Raw genomic sequence first — 19,894 nt, forward strand, 5'->3', positions numbered from 1 at the left:
ATTCAAAGTGCACACAAACCACTGAAAATGCTGCGATTAAGAGACCCCCAGGCTTTCCACTACCCCTCACTATCCTTTCTCACTCACTCACTCATTTGCAAGCATATATGCCCATGCAGACACATGCGCAAACTTATTTGAATTACACAAGAAAAAAAAAGTACCCATAAAAGTGCAAAAAATAAGGAATGCCACACAGGCCACACATTACCCTTGGTTATGCATCACCCTTTCATTATGCTGAAGCTTGATGAAGCAAACTTCTGCAAGTAGTGGAAGGTTACAGACATCATCCCCTCAGAGTACAAGAGACGCTTCACCAGAAAGAAATTCAGGAGCTGACCTTGAGTTGAGCAGTTATGGTGCATGCTCGCATACTTTCCTTTCCTACATCGTGAAAAACCCCATTTACTCACATAATAGGTGCAATGCCTTCATCAGTCGTTAAAATCTCTGAAAATTTGATAAATTTACCCTGTGTAATAAGTGCACTTCCCAAATTAGCGACAACTTTTCTTACAGAAAACCGTTCACTATGCGAATATATGTGGTTAAAACCTAAGCTAAGCCCGACACCCTGTAAAAAAGTACAGCAACACGTTTCACATGGTTGCCTTGCATATATAATGTCAGGTGGAATGCAAATAAAAAGGATTACACTGGCCCTGAAAAGTAGCATTCTCAGGACACCAAATGTGTTTATTGTAGGCTTGTGAAAATGTTGATTATTCGGTTCGAAGAGAATTCAAAGCAAACAGGGATTCTCTTTGAATAATTTCCAAGCAAATATTTCAAAAACCTTTGGCGCACAAGGCCACTACATAGAAAAAAAAAAAGAGAGTAGAATACTCTGAACCCTAGTCGCCCTCACTGAAGCTATGCTGACCTTTAGCAAAAATGGCCGTCCGAAATTGAGAGTTAACTTGCACGCGGAGCTGAGGGTATTATGTGCTTTGTGTTGGTGCATGTTCCCGCCACGATTCATGGATTTCCGCGTGTAAAAAAAAAATCAGTTCATATACAGGTCAGTTCTGCTAATCAAAATTCAAACTGTGTGCTGTACGCGCGGCTTGCTCATGCTGAGGGTCGCTTTCCTGGCGAAAGCAGTAGGTACCAGGACAGCAAACTTCCAGTGCTTTTGGTAATGTCCGGAACGTGCGTCATGTCAGGATCCGAAAGTACAAGACCATTGGCAGTTCGATTTAGCACTTAGTCAAGCGGGTCGTACATGAGTGGTAGGCATGGAAGCTGCACGGTTCTACTGCCTCTCATCGTCACTTGCCTCCGAATGCTGGTCTTAATTGTGATTGCAATTTTGTCATTGCGTGGCTATCGCTTTTAGCTGCCCACACGCTGCAATGCTACCCTGCAGGATGTGCATCGAACCGAAATGACACAAAGCGAGCATTCCGGACACGCTATTCGCTTCAGACCAACACTTTGAGATTTTGTATACCAAACATTCTGGACAAATGCAAAATACTTAACTATTCAACCAAATATATAAAATTATCGAATATTCGTGCAAGGCCAGTTTGTCTCATCGATGTCTCAACATAGCACATTAAAAAGCGCATACTGTGCGACTGAACATTGAATGCATATTACAAACTGTGTGTGAAAGCTCTGTAACATCACACCAGCAATGCACTGAGAGTGGTGCACTATGTCACTTAAATAGGACTAAACGCAAGACTCACCTCAACAAGCAGGTCTGCCACCTCCGTCTGCATCTTGTCGATCAGCAGCTCGACAATGCGCAGGATCTCGGGGCGTGCGCGGCTCAGCACCGTCTGGTGCAGCGAGATGTTCAGTGACTGTGCATTCTGGGCGAGCGTGTTGTAGCGGTGCACCTCGCGTGCCAGCGTCGTGATGAACGCTGGCGGACGCGCTGTGGCAATCAGGGACAGCGCATGCCGCGCTGTGCGGCACGAATCTGCCGCCGGTGTCAGCGGCAGGCCGTACGACATGCTGCAAGCAATGCCAACAGTGTTTCATGAAGTCTAGGGCCCAAGTCTCTGCCTTTTCAGTGCCATACGTGAAGACTTATGACACCCTTTTTCTTTAAATATAAAAAAAAAGCACCTCAGATCAAGCAGGCCAACTTATGCATGCAATTTGCAATCAGAGGTTACTTATCACTGAGATGTTTCCCACATTTAACTGTTGGCTTATAAGTTGAACTCGGAAGATGTACAGTTTTTGCCAAATGTAACCAGGCATCGGGGTTTGCTTCTCCACTACGCAGCAGAGCCCTAATGGCACCCCTAAAGACCAAAGCGGTCTCAAAAGGTGAGGGCAAGGGTTCTCCTTACCTTACACTGATCTCGAACTTAAGGGCTGCCATAAGTGCTCTCCTACATGGTTAAGAAACTTACTGCATTGCCTGGTCACTTTAGGTGGTAACTAGCACACATTAGAGAGTTATAGCATATCGTTACTGTGTTTCCATTACTGTTTACCGGGCTCTGCTAGCGAGATCTGCGCATGCGCGCCGATTACCGGGCCGCTAGCACTTTATGGAATGGCTTTTAGCACTGCTGAGAGAGCTAGCGTTCACTCGTAAACATACATGGCGGCACCCTGCACGGCCGCTTCGGACCAAATACAGCATCGCTCCGCACTCTTCAGCGTCATTTCCCGCTCTAAATGAAGGCATTCGCTCTTAATCCGCATGCTCTCACTCATACGTCGAGGTTGAAGTGACAACTGGCCCATGCTGTTGAGATAATTCAGCGATTTTCCACCAGTTCAGCCTAACTATCTGCGTATGTAGCCAAAGCACCAACGACAACACTAGTTTTTGTGCCAGCTTTAACGTTTTCCTCTATTGTCAGTTTTCTTCCTTGAAAAACAGAAACATTCTGGTAATGCTTGTCATATTAACCACTAAATTCAGAAAGAAAAAGTTTCTCCAGTCCAGAGTTCAAGGGCTTTGACTTACTGTCACCAGATGGCGCCACTATGTTTATGTCCAAATCATGCATTCAAACATCCAAAGAAGCGACGCTGCGCCCGGCAAACAAACAGGAGGTGTTGTAGCTGCATTTTTTACAGCGTTCGCAACGCAGTAAGCGCAGCGTACACAACATTAGTGCGTTCTGTATTGTAAACTTGTGCACTGGTCATGGTATCATTAAAGCCGCTGAGCCGGCTGTTAGCAGAAAAGTAGTGTGCACGTCTTTATATGCGGAGAAAACGATGATTAAGGAGCATGTAGCATCTCACTGCAAAGAAATGCTTGCAATGCATGCGTATTTTTGTTTGTAATTAATGTTGGGGCATCTGCCATCATCATCATTCATTTTCGCTTTATGGTAACTTGTTATGGGAGAGACGGTATGCTAAAATGTCTTCTAGAGTGCGCAGCGCTAGCCGGAAAGTCCGGCATCCAGTAACACGGTAAACGGTAACGTAATCACGGTAATAATATGCTATAACTCTCTATTAACTACATTAGACGTAGGATCAATTGCTTTGGTAGCTCACTTAATAATTTGTAATTTCATGAATTTGAAATTAACTGCAGCAAGGAAGAATTAAGCCACAAACTGTGCACAACAAGTACAGGCATTGGGAGAAGTGATGAAGCACCACTGCCGTGCAGGTAAGAACTTTCAGAACATGAACCTTGGGTGGCAAGCATTAGACTAATTTCTTGTATGTAAAAAATTTGCGCAACATAAAGACGTTCACACCCGCCACAGTGGCTCAGTGGTTAGGGCGCTCGGCTACCGAGCCGGAGTGCCCAGGTTTGAAGTCGACCGTGGAGGCTGCGTTTTGATGGAGGCGAATGCAAATGATGTCCGTGTGCTGTGCGATATCAATGCACAAAGATCCCCAGGTGGTCAAAATTATTCCAAAGCCCTCTACTACGACATCTCTTTCTTCCTTTCTTCTTTCACTTCCTCCTTTATCCCTTCCTTATAGTGTGGCATGGTTCGTGTGTCCACTGAGATATGTGAGACAATCACTGTGCCATATCTTTTTCTCAAAAACCAACTTTCAATTCAATTTCAAAGATGTTCACAAGAAAGAAAGACAGACACCTTCATGTTGCACTAATTTTTTTACCTACGAGAAAGGAGCCCTAACTAGCCCAGAAAAAAGTTATTTTCCACTAGACTAATGGCTGAAACCACTGAGCAGGACCTTTTGCAGAGATTTTGAGCCTATACTCAGCTTTTGCAGACCACCAAACTAAAGCAAGTCATTACACTTCTCACACAGACTGTTTACAGGCGGCACTTTATGTATAAATTGTGAGTAATCTACAGGTCTTTTTTTCTATCCAGTGTGTACTGCTAGCGAAGGTTTGCAATAGCTGAGTATCTGCGTCTGAGTACAGTCAAACCTGGATAAAAAGAACACGGACATTATGAATTATTGGCATGACATATTTTTGACAAACCCATGCAATTTCTACTTTATATATCGAAAGCGGTTGGCCATGAAACGGCTATATCGACCTTCCCAGTGCCAAACTGTGCCCGTTCAGATGGCAGGCTTCACCACACTGCACAAGTGACTGGTAGTGGTGCGGCAAGTGTTTGTGCCAAGGTTTGCACTTTCATCTCGCACTCTCTAACAGTGGCGTGTAGGGTTCGCAGTCTGGCAGTCAGCACGCCTTCACGCCTCTGGCATCCGTTGACAGCGCTATGGAAGCAGCACCATTTGTTGTAAGCTTGCAGTGAAAATCCAGTGCTCAGGTCGGCTGTGGCGGAGGTAGTGAAAACTTTGATAGCTTTCGCTCTGATGTACCGCTTCAAACGCGACACGGCTGTGATGTGGGGAAGCCACAGTAGACCGTGCTTAACCTGCGCTTGCATTGCTGTGCGGGGGAGCCAACCTAACTGGCGCTCGGTTTTTTGCGGCCTTCGGAATAGCCGCAGGTGTCTTCGAAACGCTTCCAAATCCTGGGAGAACGTCTCTCCATTTCTCTAGTAAGGATCGCCAGAATTGCTGTCTCTTCAATGACTAAATTGTGCCGCTGTTGCACGCGTTTCTGATGAAATTTTATATTAAGAATTTCGGCTATAGCAATCTATTCTACAATTTTTTACTTGTTCGCTATAAAGAGATTTCATTAGTGGTCAATGTGGCCACGGCAGTTTTGGGTACCAGTTATAATCTTCAGCTAAGTGCATGTGCCACGGTTTGCAACTACGGTAAGTTCAGAGCCTTGGTCAGCTTCAGGACCCCATAAAGGTTCTCAACATTCAGTGCAGAAAGAAGAAAAATGAAGACATTAAAGGTACTGCTATTCACTGACATTTCACCAGCACCTTAAATATAAGTTCTTGAAGCAGAAGTATCAAAGTACCAAATAGAGTTACTCTAGCACAGTACAACTATGAACAGTGTTATGTACTTTAGGATAAAAAAAGAGCACATATGCTTACGGTCCTCTACTGGAACAAAAATGTAGGTTCACTGATTAGAGACCAGACGCAAGAGCACTGCAGTGACACTGTGTTAATCACTTGTGTAAAATATGTCCACTTCAGGTGTCAAGATGTGTCCTTTTAAAAATTAATGTGAAGCATGAGGAAGTACTTGATAAAAATCTACTACTGTCTTTTGAAGAGTGACACAAGGTCATTTGCAAACAAATATGCACCCATGCACATGTCGCACCTACTAAAATGACAGGACGCTAGATCTGACATTGTCCACTTGACACTGACGATGCTCACTTGACATTTGACATTGCCGCCCCCAAAAAAACAATGGCAATCAAAATTTAATGTTATGGGCCACAGACTAAATGGCAACTGAAAGAATGGCACACAGCACAGGCTTTTTATACCTTAGGGCTGAAGATTGTCGCCTGAATTTCTTGCACTCAGTACCTCGCCTTAAGAACAGGAATTTTCTATCCATTTTTTTCTTGTTTCAGTTTGTTTTTGTCTTTAATGTCCCCTCAGGTAATGAATATATTTCGCATTTTAAACGCTTTCATGCAATCCGATCGATCGATCGATCGATCGATCGATCGATCGATCGATCGATCGATCGATCAATCAATCAATCAATCAATCAATCAATCAATCAATCAATCAATCAATCAATCAATCAAATTTATTTTCAACATCAATGGTGCTGAAGGACCGCAGGCAAAAAGCCTCAAGATGGGCTTGACAGGGTTCGCGTACCCGATAAAAGCTAGCTCAACATTGCAAATGTGTTCCTCAGCAACAAGTTTTAGCTTTGCTGCAGCAAAGATAAACTAAAATGAAACTGAGGATTCTTTCATGGAAAAGTATCAGCTTGCTACCTTCTAACCAATGGTGGTGCTTCTCAAAGTGGCTGATCCTCTGTCGCAACATGAAACTTTGGGCAAGTTCCAGGAACATTAAAACTATCGAGGGACCCTCAAAATGCCTTCAGTGCTAACCTGTTTGCAAGAAACTAGTCTAAAAAATATGCAGAAAACCAAATACTGTAATCCCCATACACGAGAGCAGTAAAGACAACACACCGAAAACTACCACACAAGCACCAACTTCTTAACAGCATCTCACAGATGTACTTAGAAAAGCCTTGTTAGTTGTCTAAGTGAAACTATAACGCAAAATTAAATGCCTCATGAGGATGAAGAAATTAAAGGGACAGTCTACAGCCAGAGACAAGTATAAAATAAATATCGGCATATTCTTGTATTTTTCCCTGTGATAACACTACAGAGTGTAGAACTTGCAGTTTTGCAGGAATTTGTATTTTAAACTGGCAAAGAAAGTCAAGCCAGAGTCAACAACTGCGGCATGCTGTGTTAAAACACCCCAGCTCTCCGAATAGTGGATGGCAGTTGCATGGAGTTAATATAGTAATACACTTTATAAATATGACTTTAATTTTTCTGAAAAAACTTCAAACATCTTAGTTTTTTTTGGTTAGCAACTATACGCAATTTTTTGCACAGTTTAAAGATGCTTCCTCATCATCATCTACTCAAATGTTTTTAGAAAGGCAGGCTGCCACTATGCTGCCAGTGACTTCATGCAACTCTATGGACACAACAACTGCGACATCGTCTAGGCAGCGTGCAGTGGTGACATTAACAGAGATGTGCAAGTATTATTGAAATTACGACTGAGAGCTGTTAAACAGTATTAGAAATACTATTTGTAAAATAATACTAGTGATACCTCTCACGGGTACCAACAACCACTTTTGCCAGCAGTACCGCTGGCAGCATAATGGCAGTCTGCTTTTCTAAAAACATTTGACTACGAGATGAGAAAGCATGGTTAAACTATGTCCTTGCCTGTGCAACTAGTGAATGAGCAATGAAAAGCATGCACTTTGCCCTGCTTCATAGCAACCTAGAGAAATGTGAAGACTAGAATGGTGCAGGCCTACTTAATCATGGTAATAGGCGCTGCGACTACTGTTCCCAAGCGTGCGTGCATGTGTGTGTGTGTGTTCGTGCGCGTGCGTGTGTGCATGTGTGTTGTTTTGGGCTTTATGCATTCAAAACTATCACACACCAAACACTAGGTTAAAATATCTGCATGCCGTGTTAAAATTTTTCAAGTCAACGATTGTTTCGAACATTTCCTTCCTTTAGGAACATAAAGACACACGATAAGCCTACAACTGCGTTTCGTCCTAACAGCAACACCACAGGTTGGAGAGAAATATGGTCATCATAAAATAGAGTAAATTAGCATTTTTTCCCAGTTCCTTAAGATTTTTATAACTCTGTCTTCATGCTAAACATAAACAGGTGATATCATGTGCTCCCACCAAAATCCTGAAGGCGTGATGATTTCAGTACTCTGATATAGAGCAAGCTACCTTTCAAACTTGATCAATGAGTATCAAGACAATATTGCTTTCAAGTGCGATTCTGAATCTTTAATGCAGTATAAATGCTATTCCAAATGAAAGGAAGTGCACAAAAAAAAAGGAAAAAAAAACCCTACTACACCTGCATATCTACCCGATCTGGACCAGCTCTAGACGTCCAAATTCAAAAAGCATATGTCACTGCTATGTGAATGTGATTGATATTTAGAGACCTTTTATAATGAAATGTTCAGACAGCTAGCTTGATCAATTCATTAGGAAAGACTACACACAAAAAAATCAAACCCTAGAAAAGAACAGGATGAAGCGCACTATTTGTCTTGTCCTTTCCTAGTATTCCATTTTTTTGTGCACGGCATTTCCTGATGCATTACCGATTGGACCAACGACGTTCTACGTTATAGTTTGATCAATGCGGGGAAAACACTTTTGCATCAAGTGCATAGTTTTTACAAGATATATTTACACGACTATACTGCAGTCTGGACAATTTTCTTCAACGTGCCATGAGGAGAAGGCATCAACGCGTGCCTAGTTTGGTAAGCTACCGGACGGCAGGGTGCAGACAAGCCAGTCCTCGCTAACAGGTGATGCAAGGAAAGAGAAGAGGGACCAGACCTGGGCACGAGCTTGTCCGAATCGCAGCAGAGCTCAAGCAGGCCAAGCAACACGCGAGAAACGTCCATGTAAGGCTGCCACACCGTGAAGCCCCGACCAATCAGGTCAATGGCTGCTCGGCGCAGTGAAGTGTGCGCAGGCAGGGCCGGCGACGCTGGTGTCAGCAGCAGGTATGCCAGCGCCTGACCTGTTGACACAAAAGCAGGTTGTCGGGCTCTGGCACAAGCTCACAAGCAATCTGCACAACAAGCAGGCAACACAAGTGTTTTTGTTAAAGGTGTAGGGACACCAATTTTTCAATTTCTGATAGCAGCTCAGAGGGCTTGGCTTTCAGTCTTACTTTGGCCAGAGCCTAGCTGAACACCGCAGAGCAATTAAACTGGCTTTTGAGCAATGTGCACAGTTTTTGTTTGGAAGCTTAGAACATTAGTGCAGAGCCAGACATCGGGACAATGAGTAAGCCATGACCTGTGCACGCGAGCATGCAAGTTCAGTTCCAAATTTTCTACAATACTCAAGAGGTGAGAACTTAGTCAAGAAGCCTGCACACATTGCTCCCTGTGATGAAGTTTCCAAACTGTGGAACACAAGCTCTCAGAACATATTTAGGAAGGCATGACTGCAGGTTAGTTTGGCATAGTATCGCGAAAATGGCATAGAGAAAATCTACTCTCCCAAAGCCACACAGACTAGCCCACAACCAAGCCTTCCTAAATGTAACTTCAAGCACATCGGGCCAAAACCACAGCAAATAATGTCTCTGTCCTTGTAGTAATTCACCAGTGCGCTATATTCACAATCTCAGACTACGTTGCGCTCATATTTTATGCACCCTGACATTGAATTCCAGACTGACTGGTTGGTTGATTCAAGCCAATCCGGGTAATCAAAAGGAGATGCATGAGTGAAGTGATCAAATAAAAACTCTTGTGGCCCTAACAAATACCGTATAAACGCATGTAAGGGCCGCACCCATGAACGGGCTGGACCCCGTTTTCCCGAAGGAAATATTAAAAAAAGAAGATCCGTGTAAGGGCCACACCCAAACTTTCCACGACCCAAGTGGGAATAGCCTTCTAAATGCACGTGCCATGACCTCTGCGATCACCTCCAGCTGCGAGCAACGGTGCGCTTAATCATGGAGGCCAAGCACGCACACAGGAGCTTCCAGGTGCCGTCCACGGATGGCGCCCTAGGCCACGGCTCATCATCATCATCGTCGTCAACTTTTTTCTCTGCCGCGAGCTCCCGCTATCCATAATGGCATCATTATCACCAGCTCCAGCATACATGAAATGTATAAACACAAAATGAACGAAGAGAACCTGAAAGCTAAGAACGAAGTACCCACAGGTGAGAGATAGGGCTCAGCAGAATACTAGTATGAAAGCGGAGGTAAAGGAGACAGAAAGAAAGATGTGGAAAGAAAGAATGCAGGAAAAATCAGCGCTAGATATATATAGGACATGAAAACAGGGCATTAAGAAAGAGCGATTGTTTAGTAACTCGCGGGGCAGTTCACTGCTTTTTGAAGCTAGGACAGGGGCTTTGAGAACAAAAACGCACAGGTCCAAATATGAAGAAGTGGATATTCTGTGTGCTGCCTGTAGAACGAAAATGGAGACCACAGAACACTTGGTTTTTGCCGCCCCCCCCCCCCCCCCCCCCCTCACCGAGGGAGAAGCAACAGACATAGAGAGAGTGCTGGGATTGCTGAGGAGGACGGGCGAGTGGATGAGAAAAGCCTGAAATAAACGAAGGGGATGTCAGAGGATTGGTGGAGGAAGTCATGGGAGGGGTAAATTTGGAGAGGAAAAGATAGCCAAACTAGACATTTTAAAAGTGAAATAGAAGGAAAGGAAAAAAAAAAATTTAACAAGGGGGAAATTATAGGCAAGGCAGTGTACGCCCAATACAGAGGGTAATGCCATTATCATCCATCCATCCATCCTTTTTGTGGCTGTCAAAGGCACGGTAGTTCTGGTAGTGTGTTAGTTCACCGTAGTTGTGGCTTTTGTGTGCTGCCGCCGAGTGCTGCAATTTTAGCATGATGGGCAAGCACCTTAATAGCTACATGGCTGGGAGTTTGCTCTTGAACACGGCGAGCATGCTGCCGGGCAGGCAGGAAATTCGATGTGGCCGAGAAGTGCGTCAGATGATGGTGCAACCAAAAGGATGCATTGAGAAACACAAGCTGCAAAAAGCAGGCTCTCCGAGGCAAGTCATGCAAGTTTCCCGAACTGGAAGAAGAGCTGCTCTGCTATATCATGGAGGTGCGGAATAACTGCTACGCGTTGACAGCGGACATGCTGCGCGACTTCTCGTGGGATGAGCATGCACCACAGCACAGCACCAGCTCAGAGTTGGAAGCCTCCGTGAGTGATGATTGAATGTAAAATAAATGCCGCTCATTCCCTGATTGGTGCTTTTACTTAAATTTTTTTTTTCGCACATCGTGTGTATGGGCCGCACCCCAAAACTTGGCCCTAGAATCTGGAAAAAAAAGTGCGGCCTACTATGTGCCTTAGCCCAAAACTTTTGTGCTGTCTGCTGGCTTGCTATTCACTGTGAGAGACAAAGAAGCACTTTTTAGCAGTGCACCAGCATGTTGGTAACCGTGCAAAGCAGAAGGCCAGAAAGCATGCCAAAAGTGGTTTGGTCTATGAGTGTTTGACGTCCCAAAGCGACTCAGGCTATGAGAGATGCCGCAGTGGAGGGTTCCAGAAATTTCAACCACCTGGGGTTCTTAAACATGCACTGACATCGCACAGTACACAGGCCTCTACAATATCGCCTCCATCGAAATTCGACTGCCGCGGCCGGGATCGAACCTGCATCTTTCGGGTCAGCAGATGATTGCCATAACCACTGAGACACCACAGCGGCTTACATGCAAAAGTGGTATGATCATGCGAGCAAAGATGGTGTTGTCCATGCAATCTTGTTGTGAAGGGTCCACCAAACATGCAACAAAGTGCGTGCAAGTGCTTGACAATGTAAGTTACTGGCTACCTGCGGTATCTATAGTCGGATACAACTCAAGAACGAAGCGGCTTTTCCCCGTCAGAGGACTCTCTTCCAGCCAATGGTGTCGGCCGATTCTCATCAGCCTGCTAGCAAGAGAATGCGGAAAGTGGCAGATGAAAGGGGATAGCCCCTCTTTCCATGGTCGGGGATACTGTACATACTCGTTTATATGTGCACCAGTCTGCCCAAGTGGTACGTTAAACTGGGAGCTGATAACTGCATGCATGCGACCACGCGAGTCGCCCAGTGCACCAGACTCCGCCTGGAACTGCGAACATGCAGTGCCACAGCACTGCTAACTCTTCTTGTGTGCTTTGTGTTTGCACTGTTTGTACAAAACGTGACGCTGCACAAAAAACTGGACTGGGGTGCACCCACGCTAGTGGCGCGTTTCTTTGCGGTGAGGTGCCATTCGCCAGGAGTCGCTAGGCCTAGTAAGCTCCACATCAAAGTGCTTTGAATCTAGTTGCGGTTAACTACAAAAGGTCTAACCTTGTTACCAGTTCACTATCACACAACAACCTCACATTAAAATGACATATAACTGATTTTTGCAAGGCGTTCAACAGTGAAGCGCGTGGAAAAGCAGGCCAGGCGAACGCCACCTCATAATGATGGCCGCGGGCCGCAAGCGTGGTGAGCCGCTCCAAACCCTTCTCCACGGTCGGTCAGTCAAGCGCCAGAGCTTTACAGGATATCCTTTAGAGGATCTTTAGAGGAGAGGACCTTTAGAGCAGAGGCCTTTGCCTGCAGTGGGCGTAGTTAGGCTGATGATGATGATGATCTTAGAATCGTGCAACGTTTGCCAGTAAACTGATCTAACAACCTATTGCACATTTTGCGGTTACTAATTCACGTTGGTCATTGGGCACGCGCGTCCTACCATGGATACTTTCGATGCATTATGTATTTTAAGGATTTGCTGGGACTGCGCTAATTTGTCATAAAAATGCCTGTTGCAGCATAAAAAAGGGACGCATAATCGAGGTATCTTTCTGACTGGGGTGCGGCCCTTACTTGGGACCGCACCCCGTCAAAAACATGGAAATAAAACGCGGTCCTTAAACGAGTATTTACGGTAGTTCCCTCCCTGCAATGTCATGCTAGCGGGCATATGAGAATCAGCTGAAGCCAGTGGCTGGAAGGGGGTTCTTTGATGGGGAAAAGCTGCTTCGTTCTTGCGTTGTATCCGACCATAACATCTATCATTTGTGTGTCAATGTCATCAGCATTACGTATCGCAAGTAGATGTCATGCATTTGAGGAAGTTCATTTTTTATCTGAGTTTACAAAGAGCATTTGATTCATTTGGATCATCAGCAGTCATGCAGGCACTGCGTAATCGGGGTGTGGAGGAAGCATATGCAAAGGTGCATCAGAATGTCTATGGGGACTACACAGTGACCACAGTACTGCCGAGAAAGGGTGGCAGGTTATCAATCTGAAAGGGTGCCAAAGCAAGGTCGCACAACCTCTTCCCTGTTATTTGTTACATATCTACAAGTTGAGTTCAAAGAAAACACACGTTAGGCTTTGGGTGTGACCTGCAATGAAAGAGGGGACAGCAGAGAGCCAGGTCGGGTATGAGATTAGGAAATTGGTAGAGAAAGGGTGGCTACAGCTGGTGCAAAACAATTAAGTGGAGATCAATGGGAGAGGCTTTTGTCCTGCAATAAGTGGAACCAGGCCACTGATGACGATGAAATTATCCAACAGTGTGAAAGAGCAACAAATGTGTGCGAACATTTCATCTTTCTGACCACCAGATGACAGCCCATGACAGGCTCCAAGCTACTCACAATGTGTGTACAGCATAGTCAAGCAAGTACAGCTAGAAGCAATATGAGAGGGAACACAGGAGCGCGTGGCCTCCGTGCTTCGCAAAGCACTGCTGCTGACAGATGACGAGAATGGGTGGCACCAGAGGCATGCACGGAAAGAGCAGCCGGCCATGCTTACTGGGCATGTGCTTTTGATGCCGATTCTCACCACCTTTCGGCGAGAGCGGTTCGCAAAAGTGCGGCGGCCATGCGCTCCCGTGTTCCCTCTCATATTGTTTCTAGCTGTAGCAGAGACCAGGGGCTGGTTACTTGTATATTTCAGTCGGCAAATAAGTTTGCCAACTTATGTTTTGTTCTCTAACCTACTGCATTTTGCACATATCAAGGGAAACCCTAGGGATTCTCAAGCTACAACTTGTTCCACACAGTAGAGTCTCCTGTAAGAGTGGAGTTACTCGCTATCAAGCAAATTTGTCATGCTTTCTTCATTGCTGGGCATGTTCAGTGGCAGTGTGTAGCATGTCGGGCTTTCGGTCTGTCCAATCTCCCTTAGATCACAAAGAATGAGCAATAAGTATTCCCTCTTTAGAAACCCAGTGAGGCGCATTTTCTTCTAGGTTGTTTCTAGGTTACAGAAAAAGCCTATCTATTGCCATTTTTGATATATCCAATTATCGACATATCGAACTTTTGAGCCATATCCTTCAAGTCCTATATATCTAGGTTCTGCTTGTAGAGCTACAATGCCGCATTGGTTAAAAATTCAGCTCCCATTTAACTGTGCAGATTCCAAATCAACTACCAGGTTTCCAGAGGCAATGCGCGCATGATGCTGTGGTCTGCCTATGTCAGATTGCATAGGCCGACCCCTACCTGGCCTAGCCAGACCTGCAAGGTAGCTTTCCCGCACAATCGCGTGAAGGCGCGGGAAAGTTACCTTGCAAGATAATATAAAATATGAGAAAGCTCTCTTGCATGGTATGTTTTCTGGCGATGAAGTTTTCTTTTAAATTTTTTTTTCTAGCTTTCCTCGAAAGTGCCTCACAGAGGCTCTGTACACCGTAAAGGTTCGTCTTAACCAAAGAACGCATGAAATAATTCCTATTAAGGAATTTTTTTATACTTAGTCTATGGGAAACCAACCAAACGCTGTACATAATACTGTTCACCTTATCGGAGAATCATGCTAGCAGAGTTCACCTTAAAGGGACACTGAGGAGAGCACTATTAATATTTTTTTTATAGTAAAATCCGATAGTTCGGCATGTCATGGCTTTGTTGCCACTTGGCCGGCAGCGAAAGATGCATTTATTTCTAAGAAATTTGGATTCGAAGTTGAAAAAGTTTTTCCCGCCGCTCTGATTCAAACTTGGGATTCGTCTATGACGACAGAGGACTAAGAGATGTGAAACATGACGTGCACATGACGTAACGCAGACTCCGTGATTTCTGGCTGCCAGCAGTGCGGCCTAGCAGCAGCCGAAAAGAAAGCTACCGCCGGCCGCACGTTGAAGGCATCTATCGGCTATTGCGGCCGTCGCTACAGTCGCTTCAATTACGTTTGCACTGGCGTTTTGCCAGCGTTACGATGGATCTCGTTCTCGAAGTCGTCAACGAAGTTCTCGCAAATAGACACCTTTAGCATATCGTGTACCTTGTTACCGCTAGCGGAATACCGGGAGCCCGCCTACCGCCGGAAAACAGGCGCTGATTTGTCCCGATGCTTCAGGAGCGCGCGTAGCAGCCGGGCACGTGGCGCCATCTGGCGACGTCAAGGAGATTTGCGCATGCATTGGCTGCGCCTCAGTGATGCATGGTTTCTCGGTTCCTGGTGTTGCTAGAACCATTCGTTCTAGCAACACTGTTTTGTTCTATGATCTCATCACGCTTGTACTTGCGAGTTTGGCCTGTGGCGGCGATACCTGTATTTTGGTTCTTGCTCTTTTCTACGTTACAAGAGCTTTGTTGTCAGTATGAGTGGCGTTTTTGTAATCAGGAGCTGGTATTCTGTCGATACAAGCCAACTTCGATTTCTCCTCAGTGTCCCTTTAATGGGAGTCTACTGTAGTGTCTGTTTTCGGTGGCTTCACCTCAGGGTACCGTATGCACCAAGCATATGCATTTTGCAAGGCATTCAGAAAATGTTGCATAGGGATTTTCACTGCTTGCGTATGCAGAAAGAAGCGCATGAAGTTTGCTGCATAGGCATTTGCGTTTTTCACCCAGAAGGGTACGTGGCATACTGCAGACCGGTGGCTACGGGGAGCTGTGCCCGTCATTGCGTTTGCAGCTTAAAGACTGGCCTTGAAAAAGGAAGAGGACTGAAGAATTGTAAAAATGAAAAATATTGAGGAAGGCACATTTACAGAATGAACACATATCTTAGCACCTTGTACCACTTCGTCAAGGCATTTCCACAGTACTGAAGACAAGGTGTGCCTTCAGGTGCCTTTGTATCGGATAAAAGCGAAACACACAACTCAGTTATTAAGTAGCCCAGCAATGTGAGCATTTAGTTTTTGAATGAAAGGTAAAGCGTCTCATTGAGAGCAAGCAATATTAGTTTATAGGTGCTGATAGTTTGTGTGCTAGATGCTACTTTTTATGTGCACTTCTTGCACACGATGGTGCAAACCAAACAATGCACAAGACAATGCGCAAATAACCATAAATTTGCTCTGAAGTGGGCGACTCATTGTAAAAGGCGTCAATACCTTGGGGAACAAGATGGGCCTAGAAGATACCTACAGTTTTTTGGGGGGCAGGCGCAAACCAGGAGATGGCTAGGGACCATGACATATGTTTCTGCTTAATCTTGAACTCATCTAAGTGAAGCAAATGGCCCCAGAGCTTGTCTATATGTTTCTTTCCTCCAGTGCCTGAATGAAAAAAATGGTGGGACTCCCCCTCCTCAACCTGTCCAAAAGCGAGAAACACTCACTGGTGTGCCATGCGAGGGAGTAGTTGGTGGGGCCAAATCCGTCCACGACAGACTTCTTCTTCTGGTCGTCGGCGCCCTTCCGCTTGCTCTGTTCAATCTCGTGGCCGTACTCCGCCCCGATCACGCCCAGAAGAACAATGGCTGTCGACTGCTTACGGCGGCCCTCGGCAGCACTCCAGGCATGCTTGGAGACCCCCTCCCCACCTGCAGGCAACGGTGAGGTGCTCAGGTGCTCAGTGCCACCACACTGCCCTCTCATTCAGTTTCTCGTTAACTTACGTTGCTGTTCAAGTAAGCTAATACGTTAAGTGCACTTACAGGGAGTGCGCTTTGGCATTCTGAGTGACACTTTAGGCTATGCAGTGCTAAATGGGAAAGCAAAGTGCACTTGTAGTAAAAAAAAAATGGTGACAGAAAATGAGCGGAATTGCTGAAGAGGACGATGGAAAAGAAAAAGGACTCATAATAATTATTTAACGTGATAGCGCAAATAAAACGAGGTTAAACAGTTTTCAACGATGAAAAAAAAACAGAAATAGAAGAAAAGCCAAGACCAGCCAAGACTATCTAGAATTTCCACAACAAACAAGATGGCGGCAGGCAGTGATGTTGCATGTGACCACGTTTCCTTTGTTTTGTTGCTTCGCCTGTAGCTATAACGAACAAATTTTTTTTCTGAAAGCAGTGTTATAGCATGTAAAATAAAGTTGTAAGTACTTTTTATGCACTATACATGTTTTGCCTTTGAAGTCGCTGGTGGCGAGGCTACGCACTCGGCCAGAAAAGTGTGGTCCGTGAACGCACTCCTAGCGGAGTGCACTCTTCCGCGAGTGACACTCTACTTGCGTCATTTAGATGTGGCAAAGTGTACTTGCAGCGAGTGACACTCTCCGTAAGTGCACTTAACTTGCCCGCTTGACAGGGGTATAAGTTTGCTGTTCAAGATAAGTAAGGACCAGTACAAGGACTGTTTGACCAGGCTAGTTAATCCCTTTCTGAAACATTATCTCTCCTGGACAGCCTGAGCAGCTGGCTAGAGGGCACAACTGCTAGCATAATTTCGGCTAAAATCTACTAAGAGGTTCTCATTCACAGGATGTCATCCAATAGAAGTATCCTACCGATGCATATGATTACATGCATCACTTGAACACAAAAAAACTTCATGCACTTCACGCAAAACAAAAAAACAAAAAATCTGACAACATGCAAGTTTGGTGGACAGCCTCACCTTCCCTCTCTTCTTCATCCTCTTCCTCCGATGAGTTCTGTCCATCGCTAGTTCGAATCGACTGTGCGTCCGCCTTGGGTTGGGCCCCAGAAGGCGTGCTGGCTCCCGAAGAAGCACGGCTGGCTGCCGCAGCACCCACTTGATAGCTTGCAACACTACCCTGGAGGCCAAACAGCAGGGATACTATGAGGCGCAAGCAATAATACCAGATGTGAAGTTCAGCACACCCGTTATGAAAAGACGCATGATCTTTGCAAGCACTGAAACAAGAACAACGTGTTAGCTGCAAAAAACAGCGCTAGAATGAGGAAGAGAAGTACAGGAAGACAAATAAACAAAAAAAGGAAGGAGAATTCAAGGAATGAAACAGAGGAGTAAGGGCCACCCCTTACACGGGAGCGGCCCTTACATGAGTATGTGCAGTATTTTTGCCTGAGGTACTGTTCTCTACCTAAAGTCAGCATCGTGTTCTCAAATGCCCCATGCATCCAGTGTATATCAAATTTTTGACATTACCAATCGACTTATATTTGCAGCTACCGTTACTGCTTTCCTTCTTTTTAAAGTGGCAGAATTGCCGGAGTTTGAATTCAGCACTACTAGCTAGGTTTTGGGCAGACTTTTTGTCAATCATCATCATCAGCCAGATTTTTTAGAAGATAACGCAAACTAAAGAGCCTTCCTAAGGGCCTGAGAAGTGACCTGCTGTAAGAGAGAAGAAAGAGAGGTCACCACTGTGATACCCACCTCAATATTCACGCTGCTTGGGCTGGCAGCCCCAGCATTTCCCGCCTGCTGTCCGGCCTGTCCCACCTGTGGTGCTGAGGCGCTGGGCCCGCCTGGGACGTTGTGCGGTGCAAGAAAGGCCTCGCCGTAGTTGGGCAGGTAGACGGCCCACTCGTCCACGACCATCTTGCGCCCTTTGGGGCCAATGCGCCGAAGTTCCGCGAGTAGCAGCGCCTGTGCTGCCTCACGCACCTGGACGACAACCAGCCTTCTTTGTCAGGGTTACAATCCATGGGGTTTTCCCTGCACTACAATCCTGAATCTAATCTCAGACAGATAAGGACGACAGAAGAAGCGAACAGCAAATTCCAATTTCATCAAGAATAAAAGAAAAGAAACACGAATTTTCTGGCTGCAGACTGCTGAGTAGCACATATGCTGCAGTCTATCACAACAACAGACAACTAAATGTAAATTCATGAGCTGAAATTGTTCTGAATCTGTCATGCTTCAGCCCTTTTTGGCTGCCACTCACTGTTTCTATTCAAAATGAATTTTCTTCCACCTGAATACTCTAAGCAGGCCAGAAGAAAGCTGCTAGTTATAGCGGACTCAGTTTAAGCCGAATTTTAAGAGACAGAAAATTTGTTTGCCTAAACAGAGGTATGCCCCCCCCCAAAAGGTATGTCAGCGTGCAAGATGGACCCGAATATATGTTAGATGAAAACAATACATAAAATAGCCTTGCAGTGAGAGGACAATTGCTAACAGAACATTCATTGTACTATGCATGAGCTGAGCTGAAGACTAAGAGCATGAAACAGGCTCACGTTGTTTAACTTGAAAATGACATTGGGCTAGTTTTCTTTTTCCACTGTCTTTCTTTTTTTTTCTCACTGTATCCCCAACAACAGCTGCTATTATTTTTTTTTTTTTTTTTCTGATTTTTGCTTTCCACCCAGCTCTGAGCACTTCAAAGGCCCCCCAGCAGCGTAGCAGTATGTCTCTTATCTCACTCCTTTTGCGGCATAGTTTCCAACTCCATGAGCAGGCACACCTTTCAGGCGTTTTTGTTCAACATTACTGGAGCCCAGCTCGGCTCGTCGCGTATGCTCGTGACGGTGCGGCTACGAAACAACCTTGAGTCGCCGTTGCCTAGCAACCGCTTCAGCTGCGCTCCAACAGATGGCGCTGTGCCGCTGCCGCCTACACACCCAGAGGGCAACACCCTCGCACAGGCGCTGGGTTTCACAGCTCATGACGGCGCCGTGCCGGCCAGGGAGCCAGCACGAGCTAAACCAAATGCTTAAACGCAAGCGTATCAGCAACAACGGCATGTACGATCTTCACTTCACTTCACTTCACTTTATTTTCCTTAAAGACCCTAGCAACCCGAGCTTACTACCCGAGCTTACACGAGTTGCTTGGGTAAGCTCGGGTAGTAACTCGGGTAAGGTCGGACGAGCGTCGTGCCATCTGCACGAGAGGTTGCTCGGGAAGAGCAACATGGGTCGCAAAATCTCGACGGGTGGCTGGGATAGAAACAAGCCACCTGCCAGTGCAGTGGCGCATCGCTCAACCGCTGCGCCACTGCGCTGGTATAGTGGTATATGAGGACTCGTCGCCATCTATGAATCATAAGTAGTAGTTACCAACTCAGCTTACATGGGCATTAACCCACTAAATACATCATGCCACACCCCTAAGGCGGAGTTTAAGTGCCCCCTCCAATTGAAGAATGAACACCTGCTTTTGCAG

General features: G+C 45.6%; 1 protein-coding gene across 4 annotated transcripts in view; it reads right to left on the reverse strand.

Moving 5' to 3' along the window:
- Rbcn-3B (WD repeat-containing protein Rbcn-3B) overlaps positions 1 to 19,894 on the reverse strand; it is a 98,449-nt gene that overhangs the window by 18,419 nt on the left and 60,136 nt on the right. For all 4 annotated transcript variants that reach the window (XM_089548424.1, XM_089548423.1, XM_089548426.1 and 1 more), the window contains 5 exons: positions 18,158 to 18,388; positions 17,411 to 17,570; positions 16,180 to 16,383; positions 8,431 to 8,617; positions 1,701 to 1,971 (listed from right to left, as the gene is read on the reverse strand). In XM_089548424.1, the coding sequence (XP_089404550.1) occupies positions 1,701 to 1,971; positions 8,431 to 8,617; positions 16,180 to 16,383; positions 17,411 to 17,570; positions 18,158 to 18,388 (1,053 nt within the window). The remainder of the gene's footprint in view (positions 1 to 1,700; positions 1,972 to 8,430; positions 8,618 to 16,179; positions 16,384 to 17,410; positions 17,571 to 18,157; positions 18,389 to 19,894) is intronic.

The sequence above is a fragment of the Amblyomma mixtum genome, chromosome 6, assembly GCF_055824585.1.
Source record: "Amblyomma mixtum isolate Tamu chromosome 6, ASM5582458v1, whole genome shotgun sequence".
In the NCBI taxonomy this organism is placed as follows: domain Eukaryota; kingdom Metazoa; phylum Arthropoda; class Arachnida; order Ixodida; family Ixodidae; genus Amblyomma; species Amblyomma mixtum.